This window comes from Barbatula barbatula, assembly GCF_947034865.1.
Source record: "Barbatula barbatula genome assembly, chromosome: 22".
Lineage (NCBI taxonomy): Eukaryota > Metazoa > Chordata > Actinopteri > Cypriniformes > Nemacheilidae > Barbatula > Barbatula barbatula.
In genome coordinates this window covers 2,613,575-2,637,266 of record NC_136785.1, presented here as the reverse complement: position 1 = coordinate 2,637,266, position 23,692 = coordinate 2,613,575, and the positions used below count along the sequence as shown (strand labels likewise).

Below are 23,692 nucleotides of genomic sequence, written 5' to 3'. Positions count from 1 at the left end.
GTTTAATATTACTGATATAATAAACGAAGGCAGCAGACAAGAAAAAAACACCGCAAACGTTTTATTTACGTTCAGATTCAGAAGAGCTGTTCCGTTCGTTTATGTCCTTCTGCTGCCCCCAGGTGGTCATTCATAGTACTACACTTTTTCAATGAACGCAGAGAGCCCACTTGGTAACATTAGTGTTGCATCCTTAATGTTAGTGTTCACAAAGCATTACATGAGTACAGACAGGAGGTTGAACACGCTTAAAACAATGGAGATGATTGTGGACTTCAGGAGAAACCCCCCTGCACCCTCCCTCTCACCATCGTAAACAGCACTGGGGCAGCAGTGGAGTCATTCAGGTACCTGGGCACCTCCATCTCTCAGGACCTTGAAGTGGTACAATCACATTGGCTCCATTGCTAAAAAAGCCCAGCAGATGTTGACAAAACATCTGCACATCCATCACAGTCTGGTTTGGCTCAGTGAGACATCAGAAGGCTACAGAGGATGGTTCAGACCGCTGAGAAGACCATTGGTGCTCCTCTGCCAACCCTAAATAAATATTAAATAAATACTCTATCTAATTTTTCTATGAATTATATTTCATTCAGCTGTATATTGCAAATACCTTGTACTACAATAGTCTATACATATTTACATAGCTTAACTCTATATATTTATCTTATGTTTATTGCATTGTGTTTCTTAATTTGTTAAACCCAAAGGCTTATTTAATTCATCTGTGTACTGTTGTGCATTTTCTGTGTACTGGATGTATTTCTTTTAAATATTAATGTTAATGTATTATGTCAAAAGAAAGTAAAGCTTGCCAAATTACGCGATGAAATTACATCTTTAAACTGAAATGGTAACCTAGCTTAATCTTAAATATGAACTAAAATATAGGCTACATATATATGAACATAATATATTTAACTTTTTATTGGTTTTTAATAAATGTTATAATGCGAGTCCAGTAGGTGGAGGCCAATAGGAGAGAGAGAGAGAGAGAGAGAGAGAGAGAGAGAGAGAGAGAGAGAGAGAGAGAGAGAGAGAGAGTAGATAGATAGATAGATAGATAGATAGATAGATAGATAGATAGATAGATAGATAGATAGATAGATAGATAGATAGATAGATAGATAGATAGATAGATAGATAGATAGATAGATAGATAGATAGATAGATAGATAGATAGATGGAGAGAGCGAGAGGTAGAGAGAGAGAGAGAGAGAGAGAGAGAGAGAGAGAGAGATAGATAGATAGATAGATGGAGAGAGAGAGAGAGAGCGAGACGGAGAGAGAAATATAGATAGATGGAGAGAGAGAGAGAGAGAGAGAGAGAGAGAGAGAGAGAGAGAGAGAGAGAGAGAGAGAGAGAGAGATATAGATAGATAGATAGATAGATAGATAGATAGATAGATAGATAGATAGATAGATAGATGGAGAGAGCGAGAGGTAGAGAGAGAGAGAGAGAGAGAGAGAGAGAGAGAGAGAGAGAGATAGATAGATGGAGAGAGAGAGAGAGAGCGAGACGGAGAGAGAAATATAGATAGATGGAGAGAGAGAGAGAGAGAGAGAGAGAGATAGATAGATAGATAGATAGATAGATGGAGAGAGAGAGATAGATAGATAGACGGAGAGAGAGAGAGAGAGAGAGAGAGAGAGCGAGAGAGAGAGAGAGAGAGAGAGAGAGAGAGAGAGAGAGACGGAGAGAGAGAGAGAGAGAGAGAGAGAGAGAGAGAGAGAGAGAGAGAGAGAGAGAGAGATGGATGTGTAGTGGCGTCAGCGTGCGTCTCTCAGTGGATCGTCGTAAACCGGCGAGATGTGGAGGGCAGTGCAGCTCGCGGCGTGTTTGCTGATGATGTTCAGTCATGTATCATGTTTAACTAAGGTAAGAAATAATAAAACACAAGTCTGCGGTCGAGTAGCTCATATATTAAAAGCAATAAAGTAGATTTTCGATGCGCGTGAGATCTTTGATGAAGCGCAGTTCATGTTATTTCCTATTTCAATATGTTATTAAGCGAGATAAAATTTCACTGATATTGTTTTATTATAATTTGCTAAACAGGAATTAGTTATATATTGCGAAAATGTATGGTTACGCACAACGGGATTTGTATTTCTTTTGTCAGTTGAGGGGACTTTTCGCACGGGTGCGCGCTTTGAATACACTCGGATTAAACTATCGAGTAAAGTACACAATGAGCGTCGCGCGGAGCGCATGTTCCGCGCCTCTTTCTTTACAATGAAAAATATTTCAATGCAGTCAAAAGATCACAGGTGCACATGTGTCTGCGTCTCTAAATGCAAGAGATGCACCGATGTAGAAATGTATAGGAAATTAATGTGTGTTGTACTGTACATCATTTTTTTCTCCGAAGAAGTGAAACATTTCGAATATATATTGAAAACTTTAAATTTCAGTCTTTGATATAGGTGCCTTGCACAGTTTGTGACATCATTTGTTCTCTACTTTGAGATTACTAGGGTCGGGATAAACCACAGGATTGAACCGCGTTGCTTTCTAGAAGAAACATTTGATATATTAACTTTTCATATGTGATTTTTCTTTGTGACATCATGTGGCTGGGTGTTATTTCCAGATAAAGCTGAAGACCTTGAGTCAGGTGTGTTTGATTAGAGCTGGAACTGCACTCTACAGGAAGGCTGATATCTAACATTATAAATCATAGGTTTGAGTAAGAGCTGTCATAAAATCTTTCCAGCTGACTGTGGCTTTCAAATTCACTATTTAGGTTTGCAACTTTGCAGTAAACTCTAGACCAAACTTAAAACTACATTTTTTGTATTAAAACATAATTTTCACCCTGCACCATATAAGAATTGTTTACCTTTTATACCACGCTTTTTGATGTCTCCAGCTGTGACGGACAGATAAAAGCCCTGCGGGCGGATGTGTGCACGGTGAGAGTCACTTTGGCTAAAACGGTTGATTCACCATGAATTAAACCACCCGAGAAAACGACAGAGACGTCAGGACCCATCAGGACCCGCACGTATCACAGGTCACAGCACAGCAGACTTCAGATCAGAGAGGATGACCGGGCCCCAATCCCCACTGTTCAGTTCTCTATTCTGTTCATTTTAATGAATAAGTACTGTGCACAACATATAAAAAGGTCCATGGGTAGGCCTCAGGTTGAAGTTTAAGATAAGGATGGCCCAATTATAAAGAACGGAGAGAGTAGGGGGATGTAAGAGATTAAAAATAATTTGTAAGAGTGATTTACAGCGATAGAAACAGTAAAAGATGTTGAGGAGCTTATAGAGGACTTCACATGCTTCTTGTGTTTAAACAAGGACTTGGCAGAAGATCAAACATTGATATGTCGCTAGTACAAATGATCTCAGCTGAAAGTAAATGGACAACAGCCACCTTGGGTTCTCGAGGGGATTACAGGGGATTTAACCTAAAAAATAGGATTACTTTCTTCTTCTCCTACTCCTCTCCTCCTATGAACAGTAGTTGTGAAGTTCAGTGGCAGTTGTTTTGTCAGCTGTGTTTATCTGTGATCCACACAGGGTTTGAAATGCAGACCGCTCGACTCCACTGGTTAATGTTGGTTTTGATTATCCAGCACCTGTGATGGGTGGTTAGTTGCTTCGCACAGTGCACCTGTTCATAAGAGAGAGAACTGTGAAAATCACAATGGGCCAAATTGAAATATCTCACTGGGTAGTTCACCCAAAAATGAAATTCCTTACGTCAAAACACAAAAGAAGATATTTTGAGAAATGTTGTTGTTTTCTGTCCAATGGAAGTCAAGTAAGACCAATGTGGTTTGGTTTTCAAAGTTCTTCAAAATATCTCCTTTTGTGTTCTGGAGGAATAAGAAAAGTCCTAAAGGTTTTGAATGACACGAGGATGAGAAAATGATAAAGGATTTTTCATATTTTGGCCTGTTCAGTGTTTTAAATACAAGTATTGCAATAAAGTGTAAATAATACTTGTGCAATATAGTATACCTATCTGTAATGTTATGTGATTTATTGTCGCTATTTCTGTCATCTCGCCAACATTTAAACTGTGGAAACATGTCCCTGCTGTGGAAATAATAATGGATTTGCTTATTTTAGCACAACACAGCTGACACTTGCACTCTGTTTGTTTGGCTTGGAGACTGAAGTTGCCGTCTTAAACATTCCAAATAATATCTGAGAAATAATCGACTGTAAAGAGCCCATCCCTGATTTATTTAGCCAACGATGTGTCAGTGAACCCCAGAATGATGGAAATGCACATAATCAGGGCCGTCATTTAAGATGAAAGCATATTTGGATTGTAAGCTCACGGTATGAGAGTGTATTGCTTATTATGGTTCTTTATACTGTACGATTCACACCAGCATGCCATTTTGAGCAATAATACACACTCTATTGTAAATCGGAACTCTGTACACGCTTAGACACACACATTATCAGACATGCAGATCAAGAGAAGAGATCAATCTCACGATTTAAGTTACCAAGGTTGGCAGGGTGTGAAGATTTGCTGTGTTTCACCGGTCTTAGGTTTTAGGATTGCTGAAGAGGATGTAAGTAATCCAAGCTGTAACACCTGCAAGAATTAAAATGCAGTATTTTTAAAATGTATTTCAAAAACCAATGAATCTGAGTTTTGTGGCTTTTGGTCCATGTCTGTTAAATTTGAAGGGTTCTTTAGTTCTAAAAGATTTTGCTTTTATTTCATATTGTAATATGGATTTTCGGATTCTGGGCTGTGATGTAAACTTTAGGCGACTGGAGATGAGTTCTTTGATACGACTTACAACAATAATGAATGGAAAGACAATTGCATTTATCATACCATTTCATGTAGTCTTTATGGTCACACCCTGAATGACGTGTTCTCAGGGGTCAGAGTTTACTCCGTTTAAACCATCTGCTTGCTTTTCAGTCAGTCCACTGAGAACAACAGCCCAGAAAATGATGAACTGTAAATCACAGCCGGACCTCAGCTGTGCACAGAACTTACTTGTGTAGTTTTTCTTTGTCAGGTGTTTATTTAGACTGATTTGTTTTTGGCAGATGTGTTAGTCAACCAGTCAATTAAAATGTAACATTTTATACATGTTATACATTTTATATTCTTGGCCATATGAAGCATCATTCATCAATGACAAAAATGAAAATTCTCAATAACATTTTATCAAAATGCAACAATCCTTTTTGGCCCAGACCTGAAAAATGCAGTGATGATAGAGCTGGACAAGGGACGTGGCGACTCAAATAAATTTCAGCCGCTACTAGATTATTAATGATAATCTTAAATCAAAATTTGTTTTATTTTGCCTTGTTGTGCAAGCACTGTCGAGCTTGTGCAGAGGCTGCAGCTTTTGCCAGAGGGGAACTGGAATCCCCTGGTTAGGCCTGAGGTTTTTTTCTCCTCCAATGGAGTTTTGGGATCCTCGCCACCATTTGCATACTGTTTTGCCTGGCCGGAGGGCTGCTAGAATCTTATAGTTTTATTTAATTAACACTGCATATAGTCATTTATACTCTGTCTGATATCTGACCTGTGTTTTGACTTGCATAACCTATGTTTGGCCTAAAGTCAATGTTTTCTTGTACAGCTGCTTTGTAACAATGAAAAAGTGTTCGTCTTGACTTAAAGGTTTAAAAATTCAAAGAGTTTCCTTTTACTATTCCACTTGTCCACTATTTGACATACATGTTTGTCTTTACCACCCAAAGATAAATTGGCGACATAGCATGACACTAATGTAATTGTAGCAATTGAGTAATGACGCACATGTGGTGTTGGGCGGGGGGAGGTCACAGGTCACCGGTCTTTAGTAGTCACTTCAGTCAATGCGGTCTCTTACCAGAACACAGATTGGTGACCTCTCAACCTTTAACTTTCATATCATGGAATGTCGGAACGACCGCTCAAGGAAACAGCACTGATCAATAAACTGGTCGGAGGTTAACCTGAGACGATCCTTCATTAGAATAAAAACACTTTAGTGCTATATGTCCCACAGAACACTAGACAATTGAAACAAAGTTTTGGAGACAGAACTGAGTCACAGAATCATGAAATCATTTTCTTCACTTTCTTTGTATTTCCTTTCCAGATCCTTGGAGATGAGCAAGTCCGAATGACATCGGAGGGTTCCGACTGCCGCTGTAAGTGTATCATGCGACCTTTGACACGGGACGCGTGCGCCCGCTTGAAGACGGGAAGCGTGCGCGTTGAGGATTTCTACACGGTGGAGACGGTGAGTTCGGGAGCCGACTGTAAATGTTCCTGCACGGCTCCGCCTTCCTCGCTCAACCCCTGCGAGAACGAATGGAAGATGGAAAAACTCAAGAAACAGGCACCAGAACTGCTCAAGGTAAGGCTAAAATTCAGATTTAAATTCAGATATTAGACAATGCTTAGATCAATATGACCGTATTACTTTGGTTAAGTTTTGCTTTTTCAAAACAAAGTGAACGAACTGTAAAAAGCTAGAAAAAGAAAAGGACATTTTGATGTTAATAGCACGCAGACTCACCGGGGAATATCAAAAATAGTGCTGAATTATGGGCATGTGTGTTCACAAGCGTGTTTTTTTAGCACCTGTCCTGTTTCCTTTCCACCTTTTCCTGTCTGGTTCACTCTTTCCATCAGTGTCTCCTCTTCTTCTCTTTCCATCTGAGTATTCCAGATATCTCCACACACGCAACCGTGTGACAATCCAGCTGTACAATCCAAGTTCTGCTTCAACTGCATATTTGTTCAAATGCAAATACTGTATGGGACGGTATTTGAAAGGATGTTTTAATATTGACACCGCAAACATTTGTTGACCTTCTGCTGTTTCAATTCAAACATGTGGCTGTGTTATGAACCCGCTGTAGTTCCTTCATCTTCATCTCTGTTGATGGTACACGAGGTCGTAAATCAAAATGGCAGTCAAGCTGTTACACGAATGAAAACTACAACATGTGTCAACAATAAGCATATGAGGATTTTATTTCAGATTGACTTTTCCATGCTGATCTGTGCTGGTTTATGCTGGTTAGTGGGGTTTTGTTTCTCTAGCTGGTGGACCCGCATGGCCGCGCATTTCATCACTGTTTTCGCACCAAGCAACGGCATAGCGCCAATGAAACCAACCACAGCACCTTAGTATGGGAAACAGTCAACATGTAGATTGAATGTTTATTGCTCAGTTGTTTCTCTTAGCTTAAGAGATTCAAGGGAGTTCTCAGCTGTGTTTCATTTAAGTATCAATATAGTTTTAGATGCTTTCACTGGGTTCGATCCCAGGGATTGCACATACTCAGAAACATCTGTATAGTATAATGCGATGTAAGTCACTTTGGATAAAAGCGTCTGCAGAATTGACAAATCTGAGCTCAGTTTCAAGATCTCTTCTGAAACTCTAATGGAGACATTTGTGAGATTTCTGACTCTCAGGAGAATTATCTGTAGACACAAAAGAGATTTAAGCAAAAGTCTCTATTTGATCTAGGAAATGTTATCTTCTTTATTTCCCTCCAATTTTAATGACATTGACAGGACTTTGTGTGTTCTCGCAGCTTCAGTCCATGGTGGATCTTCTAGAGGGAACCCTCTTCAGCATGGACCTCCTTAAAGTTCACTCGTACGTCAACAAGGTGGTGTCTCAGATGAACAGCCTGGAGGAGGTGAGTGTGCGAGGGATTCTGGTGTGAAATGAGATCGTGTACGTGTCAGCAGGCTCATGTGAACATTAATGAGCTGTGGCTGGATTTGACTGGACTCATGACATTCTGTGGTCACCCACGACAGTTTAGCTCCAGTTGTTATCAATTATAGCCCGGCTTTGGCTTGTGGGATGGGAAAAATAAGTGAAATGAGAAATAGAAAGTGGCCAGCAGGAGAAAACCTCAGGCATGTGATGGTCACACTTATCCACTTTGTTTTTATTTCCAATTAAGTTGTGTTGGTTATTGGGTAAAGTTGGCCTCAAAATCATAACCGGAAAGAATTTACTGCATGTGCAGTGTGCGTTATTATCAAATGTTTCAGTTTTACTGTATACAGTGCAGTGAAAACATCTACGTCATCTCATGCATTTGTTTTGCATTTCATTTAATACTATTTTTGTTTTAATACTAAATTATAGTTTTACAGCTGCCATGAAAGTTTGTTATTCCTGTTTGATTTGGGTTTTTTTACATTCAAGAAATGAATCCGTCCTTATATTTGAAGTAGTCAATGTCACAAATTTCCTTGTTCGATTGGTGACCTGGATAAAGTGTTGTTACATTGTTTCCTTTTTTTATTCTTTAAAATGTATACATTTATAGAGTTTTGAACTATTTTCATTTTTCTGGACATCTTAACAGACCATTATCAAACTTTTGAGCACTTATGTTCAGGTTGTGTTTGAAAGTCTGTGTTTCTCATCCAGATGGTTAAGGTTAACATCTCACGGGAGAATGACTTCATTAAAGACAGTGTGGCAACTTTGACCAATCAGCTGCGCCAGTACGAGAATCACTCTGACATCATGATGAGCATCAAGAAGGAACTGTCCAATCTGGGCCTGCAGCTGCTGCAGAAAGACCCCGCCCCCTCAGGCCCAAAGAGCAAAGCACAGGTGAAGGTCATGACCATGTTTATATAACTGATGCAATAAAACATTTAATAAATAAAGGGTTTTGTGAATTTTAAATTGTGTGGTGTATCTTTGAAGTGTATGACCTGTAACGTTTGTGTTTGCTCTGTGTTTGTAGGACACAGTGGGGACGAATGTTAAAGCTGCTTCAAAGTTTCCTACGAAGAAACCAGAGAAAGCCAAACTGCCACCTAAACCAGGGAAGGAAAAACCAGCCAAACCAAAGAAAGAGACCACTAAACCCAGTAAAACAGAGCAAACGGAAGCGCCCAGTAAAAGCAAACCGTCACAGAACCAGCCGGGACTCATCCGAGGAATCACATATTACAAAGCCACCAAAACGGATGAGACGAGCAGCCAAAATGGTCGCGGTAAGACACACGTGCATAGCATTTTACATTTCAAATGGATCATTTTTAACCTTTTTTATTAGTGAGGACAACTTCTCATCTCAATTGTAAAATATATACATAAACTATATGGAATAATTATTTGTGTGGCTTGTTGAGGGGACATTTCCAAAAAGATTCCCACATTTAAAAGGAAATTAGCATTTTACATTTATGCATTTTGCAGACGCTTTCATTCAAAGCAACTTGCAGTGCATTCAATTCATGTCTTTTATCAGTATGTGCGTTCCCTGAGATGAAACCCATGACCTTTGCATTGCTAGTGTTATGCTCTACCACTCGAGCTACAGGAACAAATTTGCATTTTCCTGAATTCCATTTTTACTTGGAAGTCATTGTATGTTTTAACAAATTTCGTCCATAACACACACGGCACACACATTTTTCCTTTTTGTTTCCCGTGGAAGCACAGCTGCTTGTATTCACGCCAATTCAGACGCACACACACACACACACTCATATATTGACACAAGCACATCTACACACTTATATGGACATTCATGTATGTAAAGTCAAACTATTCCTTTATTATATCAATGAAAGTGTTAGTTTCGTTGTTGCAATGACTCATGCTGTATCTAGTGTGCATACACCTGCACTTCTCTTATGAAGTGTAGACGAGTAGAAAGTTAGCATGTAAGAGCAGAATATAATACAAGTGAGTCACCTGCGTTACATTACTCCCTCAGAGATTCACCATTTCTCTGCACGTAAATCTGACGGCACGGCTACAGATTACACACAGATGTTTTTCTGTATGTCTTGGTGGGGACTTCCATTTACGTCTGGCACTTTATATATACAATTAGAGTTTTTATAAAATGTAACTTCGAGACACACCTCAATTCTGTTTTGCGTTTTCATTAAGACTTGTTTTTCTCGTGGGGACTATGGGCTCTCTACAATGTCGACAAAATCTGATCCATACGCACAAATGTTTATTCACCGTTGCTATATAACACATTTGCTTTATTTATGACTCATTTTTCCAATCCGCGGATGTTCCTCGATGTCTCCAAAAGGAGGTTTTGCGAGATATAGCTCACTTTAGGGAATAATTTTGCCTCCAATAGCCAAGTACATAACACACACAGGCCCAGTGTTTTACTCCGGCCAACACACACACATAGATGTCCATGAAAAAAAGATTTCAAGTATTTTACACACACAACACACATCAACTTTAAATATTGCAACAATTCATTCACACTCTCCCGGACACATAACAAATGTCTCTCACATGGAGAGTTCATCTAGCTCTTGGATGTGGGTACGGTAATCCAACACTCAGTTTAACAGGATGCTGGTGTAAAACCCCCCATTCTTCCCAAACACCTCCAGCCGACACGTACTCATGAATTAGGTTCACATGGCACTCGTATCAACCCAAAGGTTTCACAAATCCCAGCCAAATGTCTCAGATTCATTGTTTCCTTTCATTTGTGTAGTCGTTCCCATCCCATTTCCTGCTGAAGTCTGTGTTTGATGTTCTCTCATTGCTTGTCGGTGTCTGTATTTACTGCCCTTTGCTCGACATTCTTTAGTCTAATGGGATATAAAGTATCTCGTAACAAGTCCTGTAGGTCAGCTGGTAGAGCATTGCATTAGAATCTGATTTCCATGACACTCATGAACCAAAATGCAGTATACTGCTGTAAGGCAGTGGATATAAGTGGATAAGGCGAATAAAATGTCTTGCTTAGTTTAGGTTTCGTTCACATCAAATTGAATACTTTGTCCATCCTAAAGATACAGTACAACACCGCTTCTATTGCGTTTGCACGCAGCGTTGTTAGTGTGTTTTTGCCATCAGGACAAATGGTTTGAGATAACGTACAGCAGACTTGCATGATGTAGATTCCCGTCTGATCTGTTCTGATAAAATAAAATGCCGCCTGGCCAGATGGGACGTTTAAAAGCAGTTTTATAACAGTGATCCAAAAAATCTGACTCAAGTTAGAGGTCCACCCTGTGATCTAATGAAATATAATCAAATCCAGTGTCTTATTAAATATAGCTATCCCACGATCCCATAGCACCAGAGCAGGTGCACTGCCACAGTAAATGACATTGCTTGGCGTCATTGTACTTCTGCTACCACGACAACAGCGGGTGTAAGCCAGATGCATCCAGACTCGCAGAGCGAGACACAAAATAAACACACTGACATTTCAGATAATCCTCACAAAACACCCCGAAATGGAAAGCACCTGTTCTGACAGCAGTGCTCTCACGATCTGTTCAGCCTGTAAACTTGAGAAATCGATGTTAGTCATTTCATCTTAAAAGCTATTTTTTTATAAAGGAGGGTTGGTAAATGGTGTAGAAACAAGTTTAAAAGTCAAACTCCATTAAGTCAAAAAAAGATGAAAGAATGACCGAAACTTTATGATAGATCAAAATATCTTGCATTTCGCTGTTTATATTGCTCTTCACAGTTGTATATTTACATACTTATTTAACATTCAGTTTTTTGGTGTTAAAGATATCTTAAAATACTATGCAAAACTAAACTGTTGAATTAAAGACATGGCTCTTGTCAGCCTAGAAACCCAATTTTTGTGACATGAATCTTGCTTTGTTTTATAAGGTGAAGAGAAAGCAGATGAAGCAGACACACTGCTAGAGGTAGAGGAGAGCGTCACCCCACCAGTTACTTTAGCCACGGATACCACCACAGCAACCGTACCCACGACAACAACTTCCACTGTTTCCACGACGACAACAACCACCACCCAGGCCACAACAACTAGCCGAACAATAAATCGAGAAGAAAGACCGGCCCCGACCATCTCGCTAGTGCTGGACAACACTGGCAACAACACGTACATTTCAGGTATACAACATGTACACGTCTCTACATAATATACATTTGAACTAGTGTCTTTTTTAGAGTTTTGTAGAGTTAAGCTGATGTTGTTTTTTCGTTTGCAGTTAAAGAGCAGAGCTGTGAAGGGACCCTGGCGTCCGTCGAGCTGCCCATCAAACAGCACAGCTACGGCAGAAACGAGGGGGCTTGGATGAAGGATCCGGTCACCAAGGACTCTAAAATCTACGTCACCAACTATTACTATGGCAACAACCTTGTGGAGTTCCGGAACTTGGACAACTTTAAACAGGGTGGGTACTCTGCTCTTTAGAGACAAACACACACATTTGTGCTCAGAACACGTTAATGTGCTTATTTATTGACAACAGCTGTTATACTCCGGGATAGATGGAAAGATGGAAAAATAGATATAGATGGATAGATGGATGGATATAGATATGGATATATAGATATAGATATAGATATGGATGGATAGATATAGATATGGATATGGATGGATAGAAATAGATATGGATGGATAGAAATAGATGGATGGATTAGATAGATATGGATGGATAGAAATAGATATGGATGGATTAGATAGATATGGATAGATATAGGGATAGATGGATATATATAGATATAGATGGATGGATAGATAGAGTGTGGTGTTTGTGTGAGAATTGTAAGACCCTGAAGAGAGTTTGTGTCCTTGGGAACAAGGTTATTATTTGCGTATGTGTAACTGTGTATAGGCTGTTTTTTCAGATTTCCAGGGACATTTCCTGTAATACTTAGTTCACTTAGTACCCTAGAGAAAAACACAAACCACAAAAAAAAGTAGGTCTTCGTGTTCAAACAAATAGTGCTATCAGTCACATTCTTCTTTAATCATGTTTATTTAAAGGTTTTTTTGGTCTTGTAAGCAATGATGCAATTTTCAACATGCTAATGTATATTTTCTAGTTTATATTGCTCACGAATAGTGCATGTGCAGATGTAATACATGTAAATATTGTGTAACTTGCTCACTGGGCGCTGCAGTGATAGCTGCCCACTGCTCTAGTTTAATGTGTGTTCAGGACTTGCAGTGCGTGAACATCACTACTCACTGGATGGGTTAAATGCAGAGGTCACATTTCGGGTATGGGTCACCATATCTGACATATAGGTCACTTGCACTTCACTAATTCTCCCAAATTACAAATAAAAATATTGTTTCTGTTTGCACCCATTTGCCAAAAATGAAATCTGGAGAAACAGGTCAAAATAATAGAAGAGAAGCTTTCAAAAAAGAAGTCCTCAAATACAGCAGGAAAAACTGTTCACATTCACTTTTAAGCAATAGAACAGTAATATTTCTACATATATTTTGGAAAAGTTCAAAATGATGTGTCATATGATAACCTCATAATGTGTCTTGTCATGTTGTAAGTCTTTCACGTTGCTGTTGGATGACTTTGTGTCACTCCTGAGGTTTGATTTAGTTGAAATTCTGGAATGGCCACAACACATCTAGCAGTGCAAATCTGGAATGGTCTCTTGTTTTGTCCGCAGCTGTAAATATAGAAATAAATAATCATGGAAATGATATATATATATAATACAGAATACATGATATTATTGTAAATCTCTGAAAATATGTACATTAGCAAGACTATCGGTTTGGATAAATGTCCGTAGGTTCTTAACAGGATTGGTGTACTCATAGCACAATTAAGTATGTATTTGTGTAAATGTTGTCTTTCTTTTCTTCTAGGTCGTTGGAGTAATCTATACAAGCTACCTTATAACTGGATCGGAACGGGTCATGTTGTGTACCGAGGAGGCTTCTTCTATAACCGCGCTTTCACAAAGAACATCATTAAATACGATCTCAGACAACGCTTCGTAGCAGCCTGGTCTCAACTGCACGACGTCGTCTACGAAGACACCACACCTTGGAAGTGGAAAGGCCACTCCGACATCGACTTTGCCGTAGATGAGAGCGGGCTCTGGGTCATCTACCCGTCCACCGACTACGACTACGGACAGGCCGAGGTAATCGTGGTCAGTAAGCTCGATCCTAATGACCTGTCGCTCAAAAAGGAGACCACGTGGAGGACGAGACTGAGACGGAATTCCTTCGGAAACTGCTTTATAATATGTGGCGTCCTGTACGCCGTGGACGTTTACAACCAGAGGGAAGGAGAGGTTTCGTACGCGTACGATACGCTCACCGGTGCCGAAGCGTCTCCACGGTTACCTTTTATAAATGAGTACGGATTAACCACGCAGGTGGATTACAACCCTAAAGAGAAGGTTCTGTATGCGTGGGATAACGGACATCAACTTACTTATAAAATCAACTTTATTGAGCAGGAAAATAAGTGAACTTCGGCTGGTGGATCGTAACCGTAATCCGATTGGTTCCTGACAAAGAGCAACGTATATCATGTCCTCGTGAACATTACTTTTTTAGTGGGATTTTATTAGGACGAAGGGACATAACACTCGTTGAATGCCCAAAATTGGTGTCAATGTTCCCCAACTGGAGTTTCGGAGTTGCAGAGTTAGTTGACTTTAAGTTTGGTCAAGTGCTGTTTAACATTTTAACAATTTTATGTTCAGTTACAAACCTGCAGATAGATGTTAAAACAAATGGTTGTGATTGGTTGAAAAATAAAATACTTATGGCCTATTTAAGAAAAATGACCATAACCAAAAAATACAAAGTTATTACTTTACCGATAACTGTAATTGTTACTATATTAGCTTCCACATCAATGGACGAAAACATGCATGCTACAGTTTCACTGTAAAGACTGCACCGGCCCCGAACAGATTTATATTTTTTGTATTTGTTTTCTCATTCATCAGCTGTGAAAAAAGGTTCTGGCATCTGCTGTTCTTTTATTCAGTTGTTAAAACTTTATAGTTATCGTTATTGTTCTTGGTATGAAAAGGCCATTACAAACATTCAGACTCGAGTCCCAATCCCTCAGTCGCAGTCTTCAAACGTTTCGTGACTCCGAACAGCGTTTCTGGAAATAAAAATACTTAGCAATAACATATTGATGTTTCATGTACCTGTAAAGATATTTTATAAACATTACGCGCATTCTCGACACACCTGCTTGAATGTTTATGTCTGTTTTCATATTAAAAACGTTCCAGAGAATTCAATGCGGGGTTTCAGCCCATGTAGTCTCAGAGGGCTGGCAAAACCATGATATCATGCTGAAAGGCAGCTGTGTGTGTTAATAAGAGAGCCGTGATGATGTTTGTTTATCTCATGACAGGGCCGGGTTACGTATAGAATGTTTATAACAAACATGGTCATGCAGGGAAAGCCTCTTAAGTGTATGGGTAACGTACATATATGTAATGCAATTCAATGTTTTAATATTGTTTGGGGTCCTTTTGTTCATTGTAAATAGAAGAATATTTTTATTTTAAGTTGGAGTTTTAGAAACATCATCTTTCACAATAGGAAGACATTCTTTTACTCTTCTAATGCAGCATGTCTGATTTTAATAAACTGATTTTGTTAAGTGTGCATTTGGTATTGTGAAATATTTCCTAAAGCTCTGTGAGACCCAGTGAGTTCACTGCATAGCCCCTGTGATGCTATACAGTGTCACGTGCATTAATGTAATGACCACGTTGCTCGTCTCTTTCATCTAACAGTGAAACCTCATGGGTCATGCTGTGGTGCTGGTTATAAAACAGATTTGCAATTTTAGTTTCTCCTCCACTCAAAACCGAAGGTGCAACCGTGATATTCATTTCAACACTGAGGTGAGAAAGAAAATTTGATTAAATGTTCACAATCCAAGCACAACACAGGGAAATGAGCAGATTTGGGTTGAAGCTGATCTTGAACTTAAGATCACACAGATTCTTCATTTATTCCCTTAAATGGGAGAATCATCTAAATAAGCAAACAATTTCCAGAAAACACATGGGAACTTGAAATTCACTCTTGCTCTTTTTTTTTCTCTCGGATGCAGATGATAAATAGTAGTTCTAATCTTGCTTGTTTGTATTTGAAGTGAACCAGGACAGGCCCGCTTATATATTCTAGTATTGCCTGCTCATAGGCCCATACTGTTTTTTATTCTAAAATGATTATTGATATTAGTTAAGACAACACGTAGAATAAAGTTAAACCACTACACTAAAAAAAATCTCCCACGCATCCCCCTTGTCATCTCTGTAGGCATCTTACATATATACTGCACTCAGCCAGTATGTAGAGTCTTAAGACAACGTTCATTTTCTCTAAATGTCTACTTTGTTTGTGGTTACAAACGGTTCTTCAGATAAGAGGACATCGCCCCAGTATTCACTATCAAGGCCAGTAAATGTTCTTTGATCTGAGAGACTTATAAACATGTGAATTATCAGAAGCAAGGTCTTACTCGTTTTATATTTTCTCTCACGTACCTGAACATATTCCATATCACATATATTTTTCCTGCGCTCTAAGAGACTGATTCACTCTGTAAATTTAATGTAAACTGAAAGTTTTTTGCCCAGATTCAAGATGTTCTTGACACTTTTCAATAATCTGAATAATGTAACAATTGACTGAGCACCACAGAGCATAAAAACTCATAACATTCATGGAAAAATCTCGCTTTGTTTGGGAAGTCTAGCATCATTGTCATGTATTGAAACATTGACATTCTTTATGTAGTGTAAGTGCCCAAGGAGTTTTATGTTTGTGCGTATTTTTAGTATGTAACCAGTTTGAGACCCCTCCATCAATAGCAACCCTTTTCAGACCGCTGGGAACGTGGCGCTCATTTAATGTATTAATCTTTCACTCCGTACAGAGCGGTAAAATAACTGAGTCTAAATCAAGACGTTATATTTAGACTCCAATCAGTACAGTTGTGTAGATGCATTATTTCTATTACTCGTTGACACACTGTAACCCTGGACATCCATTAGCTGATGAAAGGATCACATCAGTATATGATGCAAGAGTAATGGAGGCCAAATGTCTGTCTGTTCCCTGTGACATTATCATTTAAAATTCAACGTTTAAACACGTGGAATGAAGAATCAAGATTAAAACCAAACTCTGTAACCACGGACTGGATGAGAAACAGACGGATGATCAATCTGTTGGTCCAGATTTCAACCACATCTGAATTCACTTTTTTCACTTTTCAAAATGTTTGAAATAGGTCTACCTTTACCCATTCACCTATAATTTTTTATTTATGAAGCTGTTTTTCTGTCTGTTGACCTGTCTATCTGTTTGTTTGTTCTATTTTTGGGGTTTTTGATTTTTTTGTTTGTTTGTTGGTTTGTTTGTTTGCAATTTCAATGGCATGGAACATCACAAGCAGGACTCAGGTGACTTCTCATAGACGTCCTTTAGAAGTAAATTATTGCAATGTTTCCTTATATTGAACATTTCTGAGACATTTTATTTTTGGTTTATTTGTTTGTTTGCAATTTCAATGGCATGGAAAACCACAAGCAGGAGACATCTCATAGACTTCTATTATATTTTTAGAGACTTTTTATTGTTTTGTTTGTTTATTAAAATGTAATACCTACATTTTTTGTTTATAATTTATTTATTTGTCTATTTGCGTGGAAAATCACAGGAGACATCTTACTGAGAAGTCCATTTTTAAAATGTTTCCTTGAAATTTTCGAAACATTTGATTTATTTATGTCTTTGTTTATTTATGTGCCAGTTGTTTTTCGTTCATAAGATGAAGTAATATGCCTCATAATACGAACCAAACACTCTTGACCTTGCCTTGAAGTCAATCTGAAGACTTCGCATCAGTTTGATACTGTACACAAATGCAGCTTTGGTGAGAGAGAAAGAGAGAGAATGTTAGAGGATCTGATCTGTTCATTAACCGTTGAAATGCTTTATCATCTGATTATCATCTGTTTATTTAATGTTTACTGTAAGCTCGGAGCAACAGCTCTGCAACCACTGCTGCCGTCTTCCATTTGTTTTTATATGACTTTCTCTATTTACACTTTCTCTTTATCTCGCACGCATTCCTGTGTCCTTCAGTTCCTCCTACACTCACTCGATATCTCTTTCCTTCAATCTTCCTCAGGCCGTGGCAATGTGATTAATTAGCTCAAGTCACGCTCTGCTCTTTGTTACCGGAAACAAAGAGCTCTTTACAGAACGCACAACGATGCAAAATCTTTTTAAAACTCCACACATTTATACACACATTCTTCATCTCTCAGACTGAATGAAGCCTTGGCAAAGCAAATGCACAAGCATGCTAATAGAATGAGTTTTAACAGACAAGCAAACACATTTCTCAAAATAATTGGCTTTGCTGAAACACTGATGCCAAATAATGAATCCCATTCAATGTCATTTTAAAGCAGGAATCTACCAGATGTTGTTTGGCGATGATAAATGAGATATCGTGTGTCTGAATGCTTGCTATATTCCCGCCTGTGTGCCAGCTGTTGTCACCAGAGACAAAGGTTGTGCCCTGTCAAAACATAGAAAGGCTTTCAGATTGATGCTCTGCACAGATATCAAACCAATGGCTCAGATTTGCGTATTGGTAGAGAAATAACATTCATGCACAAGAACCGACTCCTAAATGTGCAATATATTTGTTTTTATCTACATATATGCATTTGGCAGACGCTTTTATCCAAAGCGACTTACATTTTATTTTCCTATACATTTACACATATCTGCAATTCCCTGGGTTCAAACCCACAACCTTGCTTTGTTAACGCAATGCTCTTACCACTGAGCTACAGGAAAGCTCTTGATAAGAATCTCATAGCTTCAGCCAGGGCGAATTTTATGATTTGGAGGAATTGAAGTATCAATTTAGTAGTTTAGTGTCTCTTAAAATTGCTTAGGGTAAATACAAATAGAAACGAATCTGTAAACTACATGTATACATTTAAAATACATAAACAATGTTTGAGATTATATTGAATTTAAATGCACATTGACAAATCTGAGCTCAGTTTGAGGCATTTATGAGATCTCTTCGAACAAAGGTTTCCATTCAAATTGATGTCTGAGAAATAATTGAGATATTGAAATGATCTCGTCTGTGATTTCCTCGACACTGCCTTTTCTGTCCCTTTTCGGTCCCCTTTCTTTTCTTTCCTTTTCGTTCAAGTTTAATTTCTATGCCATTTTCTGGCACATTACAGACTAAGGGTTTTTAAAAGCTTCCCAGTAACGTGTAACACCTGTGTTCACTAACCAGACCAACCCACTTCTATTTGAGGTGTTATACATTTCATATAGCACAAGGGTTTGGATCAGTTGATACAAATGTTCTGATCGCCGATTTGTCCGAATAAACATGAAAAAAAAATTCTCGAACTCAAAAGCTCACGCTTAGAAAAAGCATTGATTTCATTTCTGCCACGGTTGTCTAGCAACATCGTTCACGTTTTCTAATGAATGAATATTCTGAGAATCAAGGCAACGCGTTTTGTGAGTTAGAGAAAGATGAGAGTCAGAAGTTATTTCCGCTGCATGTGATTTCAGTTACCGCATTTCTGCCTGGAGACCATCTGCTATCTTGCACAACGAGTCTGAGAGGATGTCTCTCTATTTTATCCTGCTTTTAGGAAATACTTGATAGAAGAACATACTTGATTGACATCTTGACTGAGAATTTCTGTAGGAGTCTTTTAAGATCCCAGAAAAAATCTGAAAAACACACCGGTCGTAAAGCTGCTCGGCACATGTGACATGAGGTGATAAGATTTATATCTTAAGAAGTGCACTTATAGAAAATGAGAAATTCACTGCCTGAATTATTTGTTTATTTTTAAAGGGATGTTTTAGCCTTCAATGAAGATGTCCTATATGACTTTCTTCTGCAGAACCCAAAAGAAGATATTTTGAAGAATGTTGATAACCAAACAACCTTGACTTCCATTATAATGACACAAACCCACTGAGACGTTTCTCAAAATATTTTAAGGGTGAGTAAAGGGTGGCAGAATTTTTAAGACAGGTTTTCACTTTCTTTCACATGATGGGCATCAGCCAGCGTTGTTGAGCATGTTTTGAATTCAAACACTCGAGTGATTCTGGATTTGCTTGTTATTTTTCTCATTAAACAAAACCGTAAAAATCGCTTCACTGTGTTTACAGTGTAGTCATAAAGCCTTGTCGTGAACACAGGGCCCCGTCTTGGCATTTGCGTGGGATTTGGGTGTGTGTCTGGATGCCGTGTGAGCAGTAGGTATGTGCTTGAGCATGTAAATCTGGGTGCATGACACGTTTGGCTAGACTAAACTGTGTTAGATCAGTCTTGCAATTAACTAATAACCCGAAACAAGCTTTCCCTTAACAAATGAATTCATTAGCCTTGAGTACCACAGAGATCTAAAGATGGGCAGGAATCATAAATCATGTCACACTAAATGCATTTGTCACTTCCTACACTTCAAATCAATTGTGTCAAGACGCTGGTTTAAGACATGTAAGAACCTTCATTGTTCAGTGACAGAAGAGGGGACTTCCTATTGCAGTTGGTTGTAAAGTACACAGGCCTATAGGGGATTTCCTTCTTAGCATGATGAAGGATGTACAGTACTGCCAGACATTTTATAGCAATACTTCTGTCACCCAATATTCACCAGATTTTGAAATGCACAATGTTAGATTTGAGATTAATGTGCACAGTGTGCTGTATTCCACATACTACAACAGTATACAGTCAAACACAGGCTGTGTTTAAAATAGCATACTTACTATTTATCTATGTCTGTTGCGGCAATATTGGAAGCAGTATGCAAAATACTGTGAAAACAATGCAAAATTACCTAAACGTAATGTAAATGGCATTGCAGATATATTTGAAATCGACAGATAGTTCCAGGCATCGTCCCAAAATATAACCGATTTCAAAATACTTAAAATAATATTGAATGAAGTACAATAAACAGAAATGTTAGCAACGTTTTTCGTGTAACCTCTGTCAGTTTTGTACATTTAAATACTGTTTGTATACAAATTCCCAGACGATGTTGTAAATTATGGCAATTACAAAAATGGATTTGTTTTAACATTTTGATGATGTAATGTGAAAACAACTGGTATATTTGAAGAGTTTGGTTAATATTAATTAATATCGATCAAAATGCTGCTGGTTTGTTTTAATTTAAGCCATAATAACTAAACACAATACAGCTAACTAAAACAATAATACACAATAAAAACTTATTGACATAATAAAAAACATGATTTTGGACAATTTTATCTCATTTTGGAACCAAATTCTTTATTTGTCCCAATTTAAAAACAGTGACATTTTTCTTCTCAAATACAAATATTGTTTCAATGTTGTTTAGTTATTGATTGAACGCTGATTAGAATAATGACTGCAAGGTTGCATAATTTCCGGCTGTTAAAAAGTAAATTAGACTTTTAGAATCCTTTAGATAAAGAATCATTACTAAGAGACTAGATATGCCAACAAATGATTACGTGTGTGTGTGTGTGTGTGTGTGTGTGTGTGTGTGTGTGTGAGAGAGGGGAAGGATCAGGTGACGATGATCATTAACTCATAAACCTGTTGATTTTTAGGTCAAAGGTCATTCACCTGATGCCCTCCAGACAGACAGCATGCTGGGAAACATGAGCATCCAAATCAACCAAGCCAACCAAGCTCAAACTTTCATCTGACATTCCCTTCATCCATACACATGCAGTTTGTGCACTTGATGATTTTAGGCAGTATATACTGTACATTAATACTTGTAAGAAGTAATTTTTTGCTTTTTCAACAAGACATTCAACTTTTGGGTCTGATCAAAGTGTACACAAGTACGGTTGTGTTCAATGTATGTGTGTGAGAGAGCATTACTGTACAATCCAAAAGACAAGCACGCTTTGATCTTAAGTGATTTACAGTGCACTTACTGCAGGGTTGGTCTCCCGGTGTGACCCGGGGTTAAATACTTTGCACTGGAAGTGATCACGCAGTGCGCCGTGTCTGGATCAGACCGTCAGCCAGATACCAGTTGTGATGGCCCATGCGATGAGCCATTACTCTGTACAGCTGATTGTTCCCGAATGAGTTCATTGAACAAAGTAACGACTCAACGCACTTTTGGACTTTTCGGTTCTGTTTGACTCTGGTTACTTTATACAATTCAACATTACTAGGATTCATTACACTTCCATGCCTACGCTTAACTTTACACCACTGATTCCTGACTATTTTTTCTTAGGTGAATTTTGTTAAATATTTAGGATATTATTTGCACTTTCTTGCGTGTCCACGGTTTTGTTACATCCTTTTCGAGCCATGGGGCGTAACACCAGTCGAGACACTTAAAGTGATTGTTCACCCAAAAAAGCTGTCATCATTTATTTACCTTCATGTTTTCCAGATGTTCTAAGGGGTTTGGTTTAAACAAAACTAGCAGGTTATGAAGCTCAAATCTACACAATGCTGACTAGTGTGAAGCGATAACAGCCATTCAAAAGGGACATCTCACAGCAACGCATCAACATTGTTTATAAATCATTTTTTGATCTCTTTGCCTCTGTGGCCACAAATGGTGTTTACATGGTTTATTCGAATAATGCTGAAATTGCTTTTTTTCAGTGTATGAAATGGTTCATGGGACGCAGCTGACATTTCACCCCCATTATGTTCCTCTCCCACTCATTTTTCCAGAGAATGTTCCTCAGACTTTCCAGTCTTCAAAGGAATAAAAAGGTCACAGATATTGAGAGAGAAAGACAGAGAGAGAGAGAGAGAGAGAGAGAGAGAGAGAGAGAGAGAGAATGACAGAGAGCCAATCCCATTAACCTATAGACTTGGGTCTTAACCCTTAGAATACTGAGCAATGTTGTTCAATCATAGATAATAAACATTTAAAATTAAAAAAAGAATTTTAATCATTTTGTGTGCTTGGTGATTTTTAAAAGTGGACTTGTATGTTGTGATGTGGCCAATCTTGTGTTCACTGTACAAAACATTTCAGACGGAAAGAATTGCATGCAAGTGATGGAATATACACAAATCGGAACGGTTGCTATGACATTAAACTGTAATTGCTTAAATTGTAAAGTTGCAAATTGCCATCACAGTTACGCCCACTAAGATGTGCTGCTGTTTTGTGTGTACATATTTTTCCAATCATTTTATGTAGGACTGTAGCGTCAAGAAGGTAAACATCTGAATCAGTGTAATACATTATAAAAAATACCGGGTTGTTTTCGTGGATCAAAAGGGGACAAACCTTCCTGTTGGGTTAAATTACCCCAAAGAATGTTTAAAAATAGCCAAGCGATTTAAAATGTAGAAATGTTTAAAGAGAATCAAGCTCTATCTGTAATAGATTTCTTAAAGTTACAGAATACATCTTTACTCTTTAAAATAAAGATGCTTCAAAAGGTTCTTTGATGCCCTTTTTTGTCTAAACAAAGAACCTGTAACATCCGAAGAACCTTTCTGTCTCCCAAAAGGTTCTTCGTGGCGAAAAAAGTTACTTCAGATTGTAAAAGGGTAAGACAGAGATGGTTCTTTAAAGGACCGTTGACTGAATGGTTCTTTGTGGAACCAAAAATGGTTCTTGGTATTGCTGTGAAGAACCTTTAAAGCACCTTTTTTTAGAGTGTGATGCCAAATCAAGTTGCACACTTCAAGTAACCAACCTTGCTTGAGCATACAGGTAACCCCACTTAAAAACTCCCGCTATTGGTTAAACCAGAGACTAACTTAACTTTATTACACGGCTCGTTGGAATGCTTGATTCTGATTGGCCAGTCGTGACATTTGCAGTTTTTTTTATTCCCAGATGACAACCTGACAACCTCTAAAAACTAATAACAAACAGTAACCTGCTTGCAGCAAATCATTCTGACGGGTTGATCTTAA

General features: G+C 38.3%; 1 protein-coding gene across 1 annotated transcript; it reads left to right on the top strand.

Moving 5' to 3' along the window:
• The first annotated feature begins 1,670 nt into the window (after positions 1-1,670).
• Positions 1,671-15,366, top strand: LOC306911709 (olfactomedin-like protein 2A). Its single transcript, XM_079487255.1, has 8 exons — positions 1,671-1,882; positions 6,093-6,353; positions 7,546-7,653; positions 8,403-8,591; positions 8,728-8,980; positions 11,610-11,855; positions 11,954-12,139; positions 13,588-15,366. Exons 1-8 carry the CDS (start codon positions 1,814-1,816, stop codon positions 14,199-14,201), a joined length of 1,926 nt encoding a protein of 641 aa, XP_079343381.1. The 5' UTR covers positions 1,671-1,813; the 3' UTR covers positions 14,202-15,366.
• Positions 15,367-23,692: the final 8,326 nt, after the last annotated feature.

What these genes read in the sequence shown, in the direction of transcription:
- LOC306911709 (XM_079487255.1), top strand. Translation starts at nt 1,814, where the DNA reads ATGTGGAGGGCAGTGCAGCTCGCGGCGTGTTTGCTGATGATGTTCAGT. An exon ending in GAGCAGCCAAAATGGTCGCG is followed by an intron (nt 8,981 to 11,609) that starts GTAAGACACACG and finishes TTGTTTTATAAG; the next exon opens with GTGAAGAGAAAGCAGATGAA. An exon ending in CTTGGACAACTTTAAACAGG is followed by an intron (nt 12,140 to 13,587) that starts GTGGGTACTCTG and finishes CTTTTCTTCTAG; the next exon opens with GTCGTTGGAGTAATCTATAC.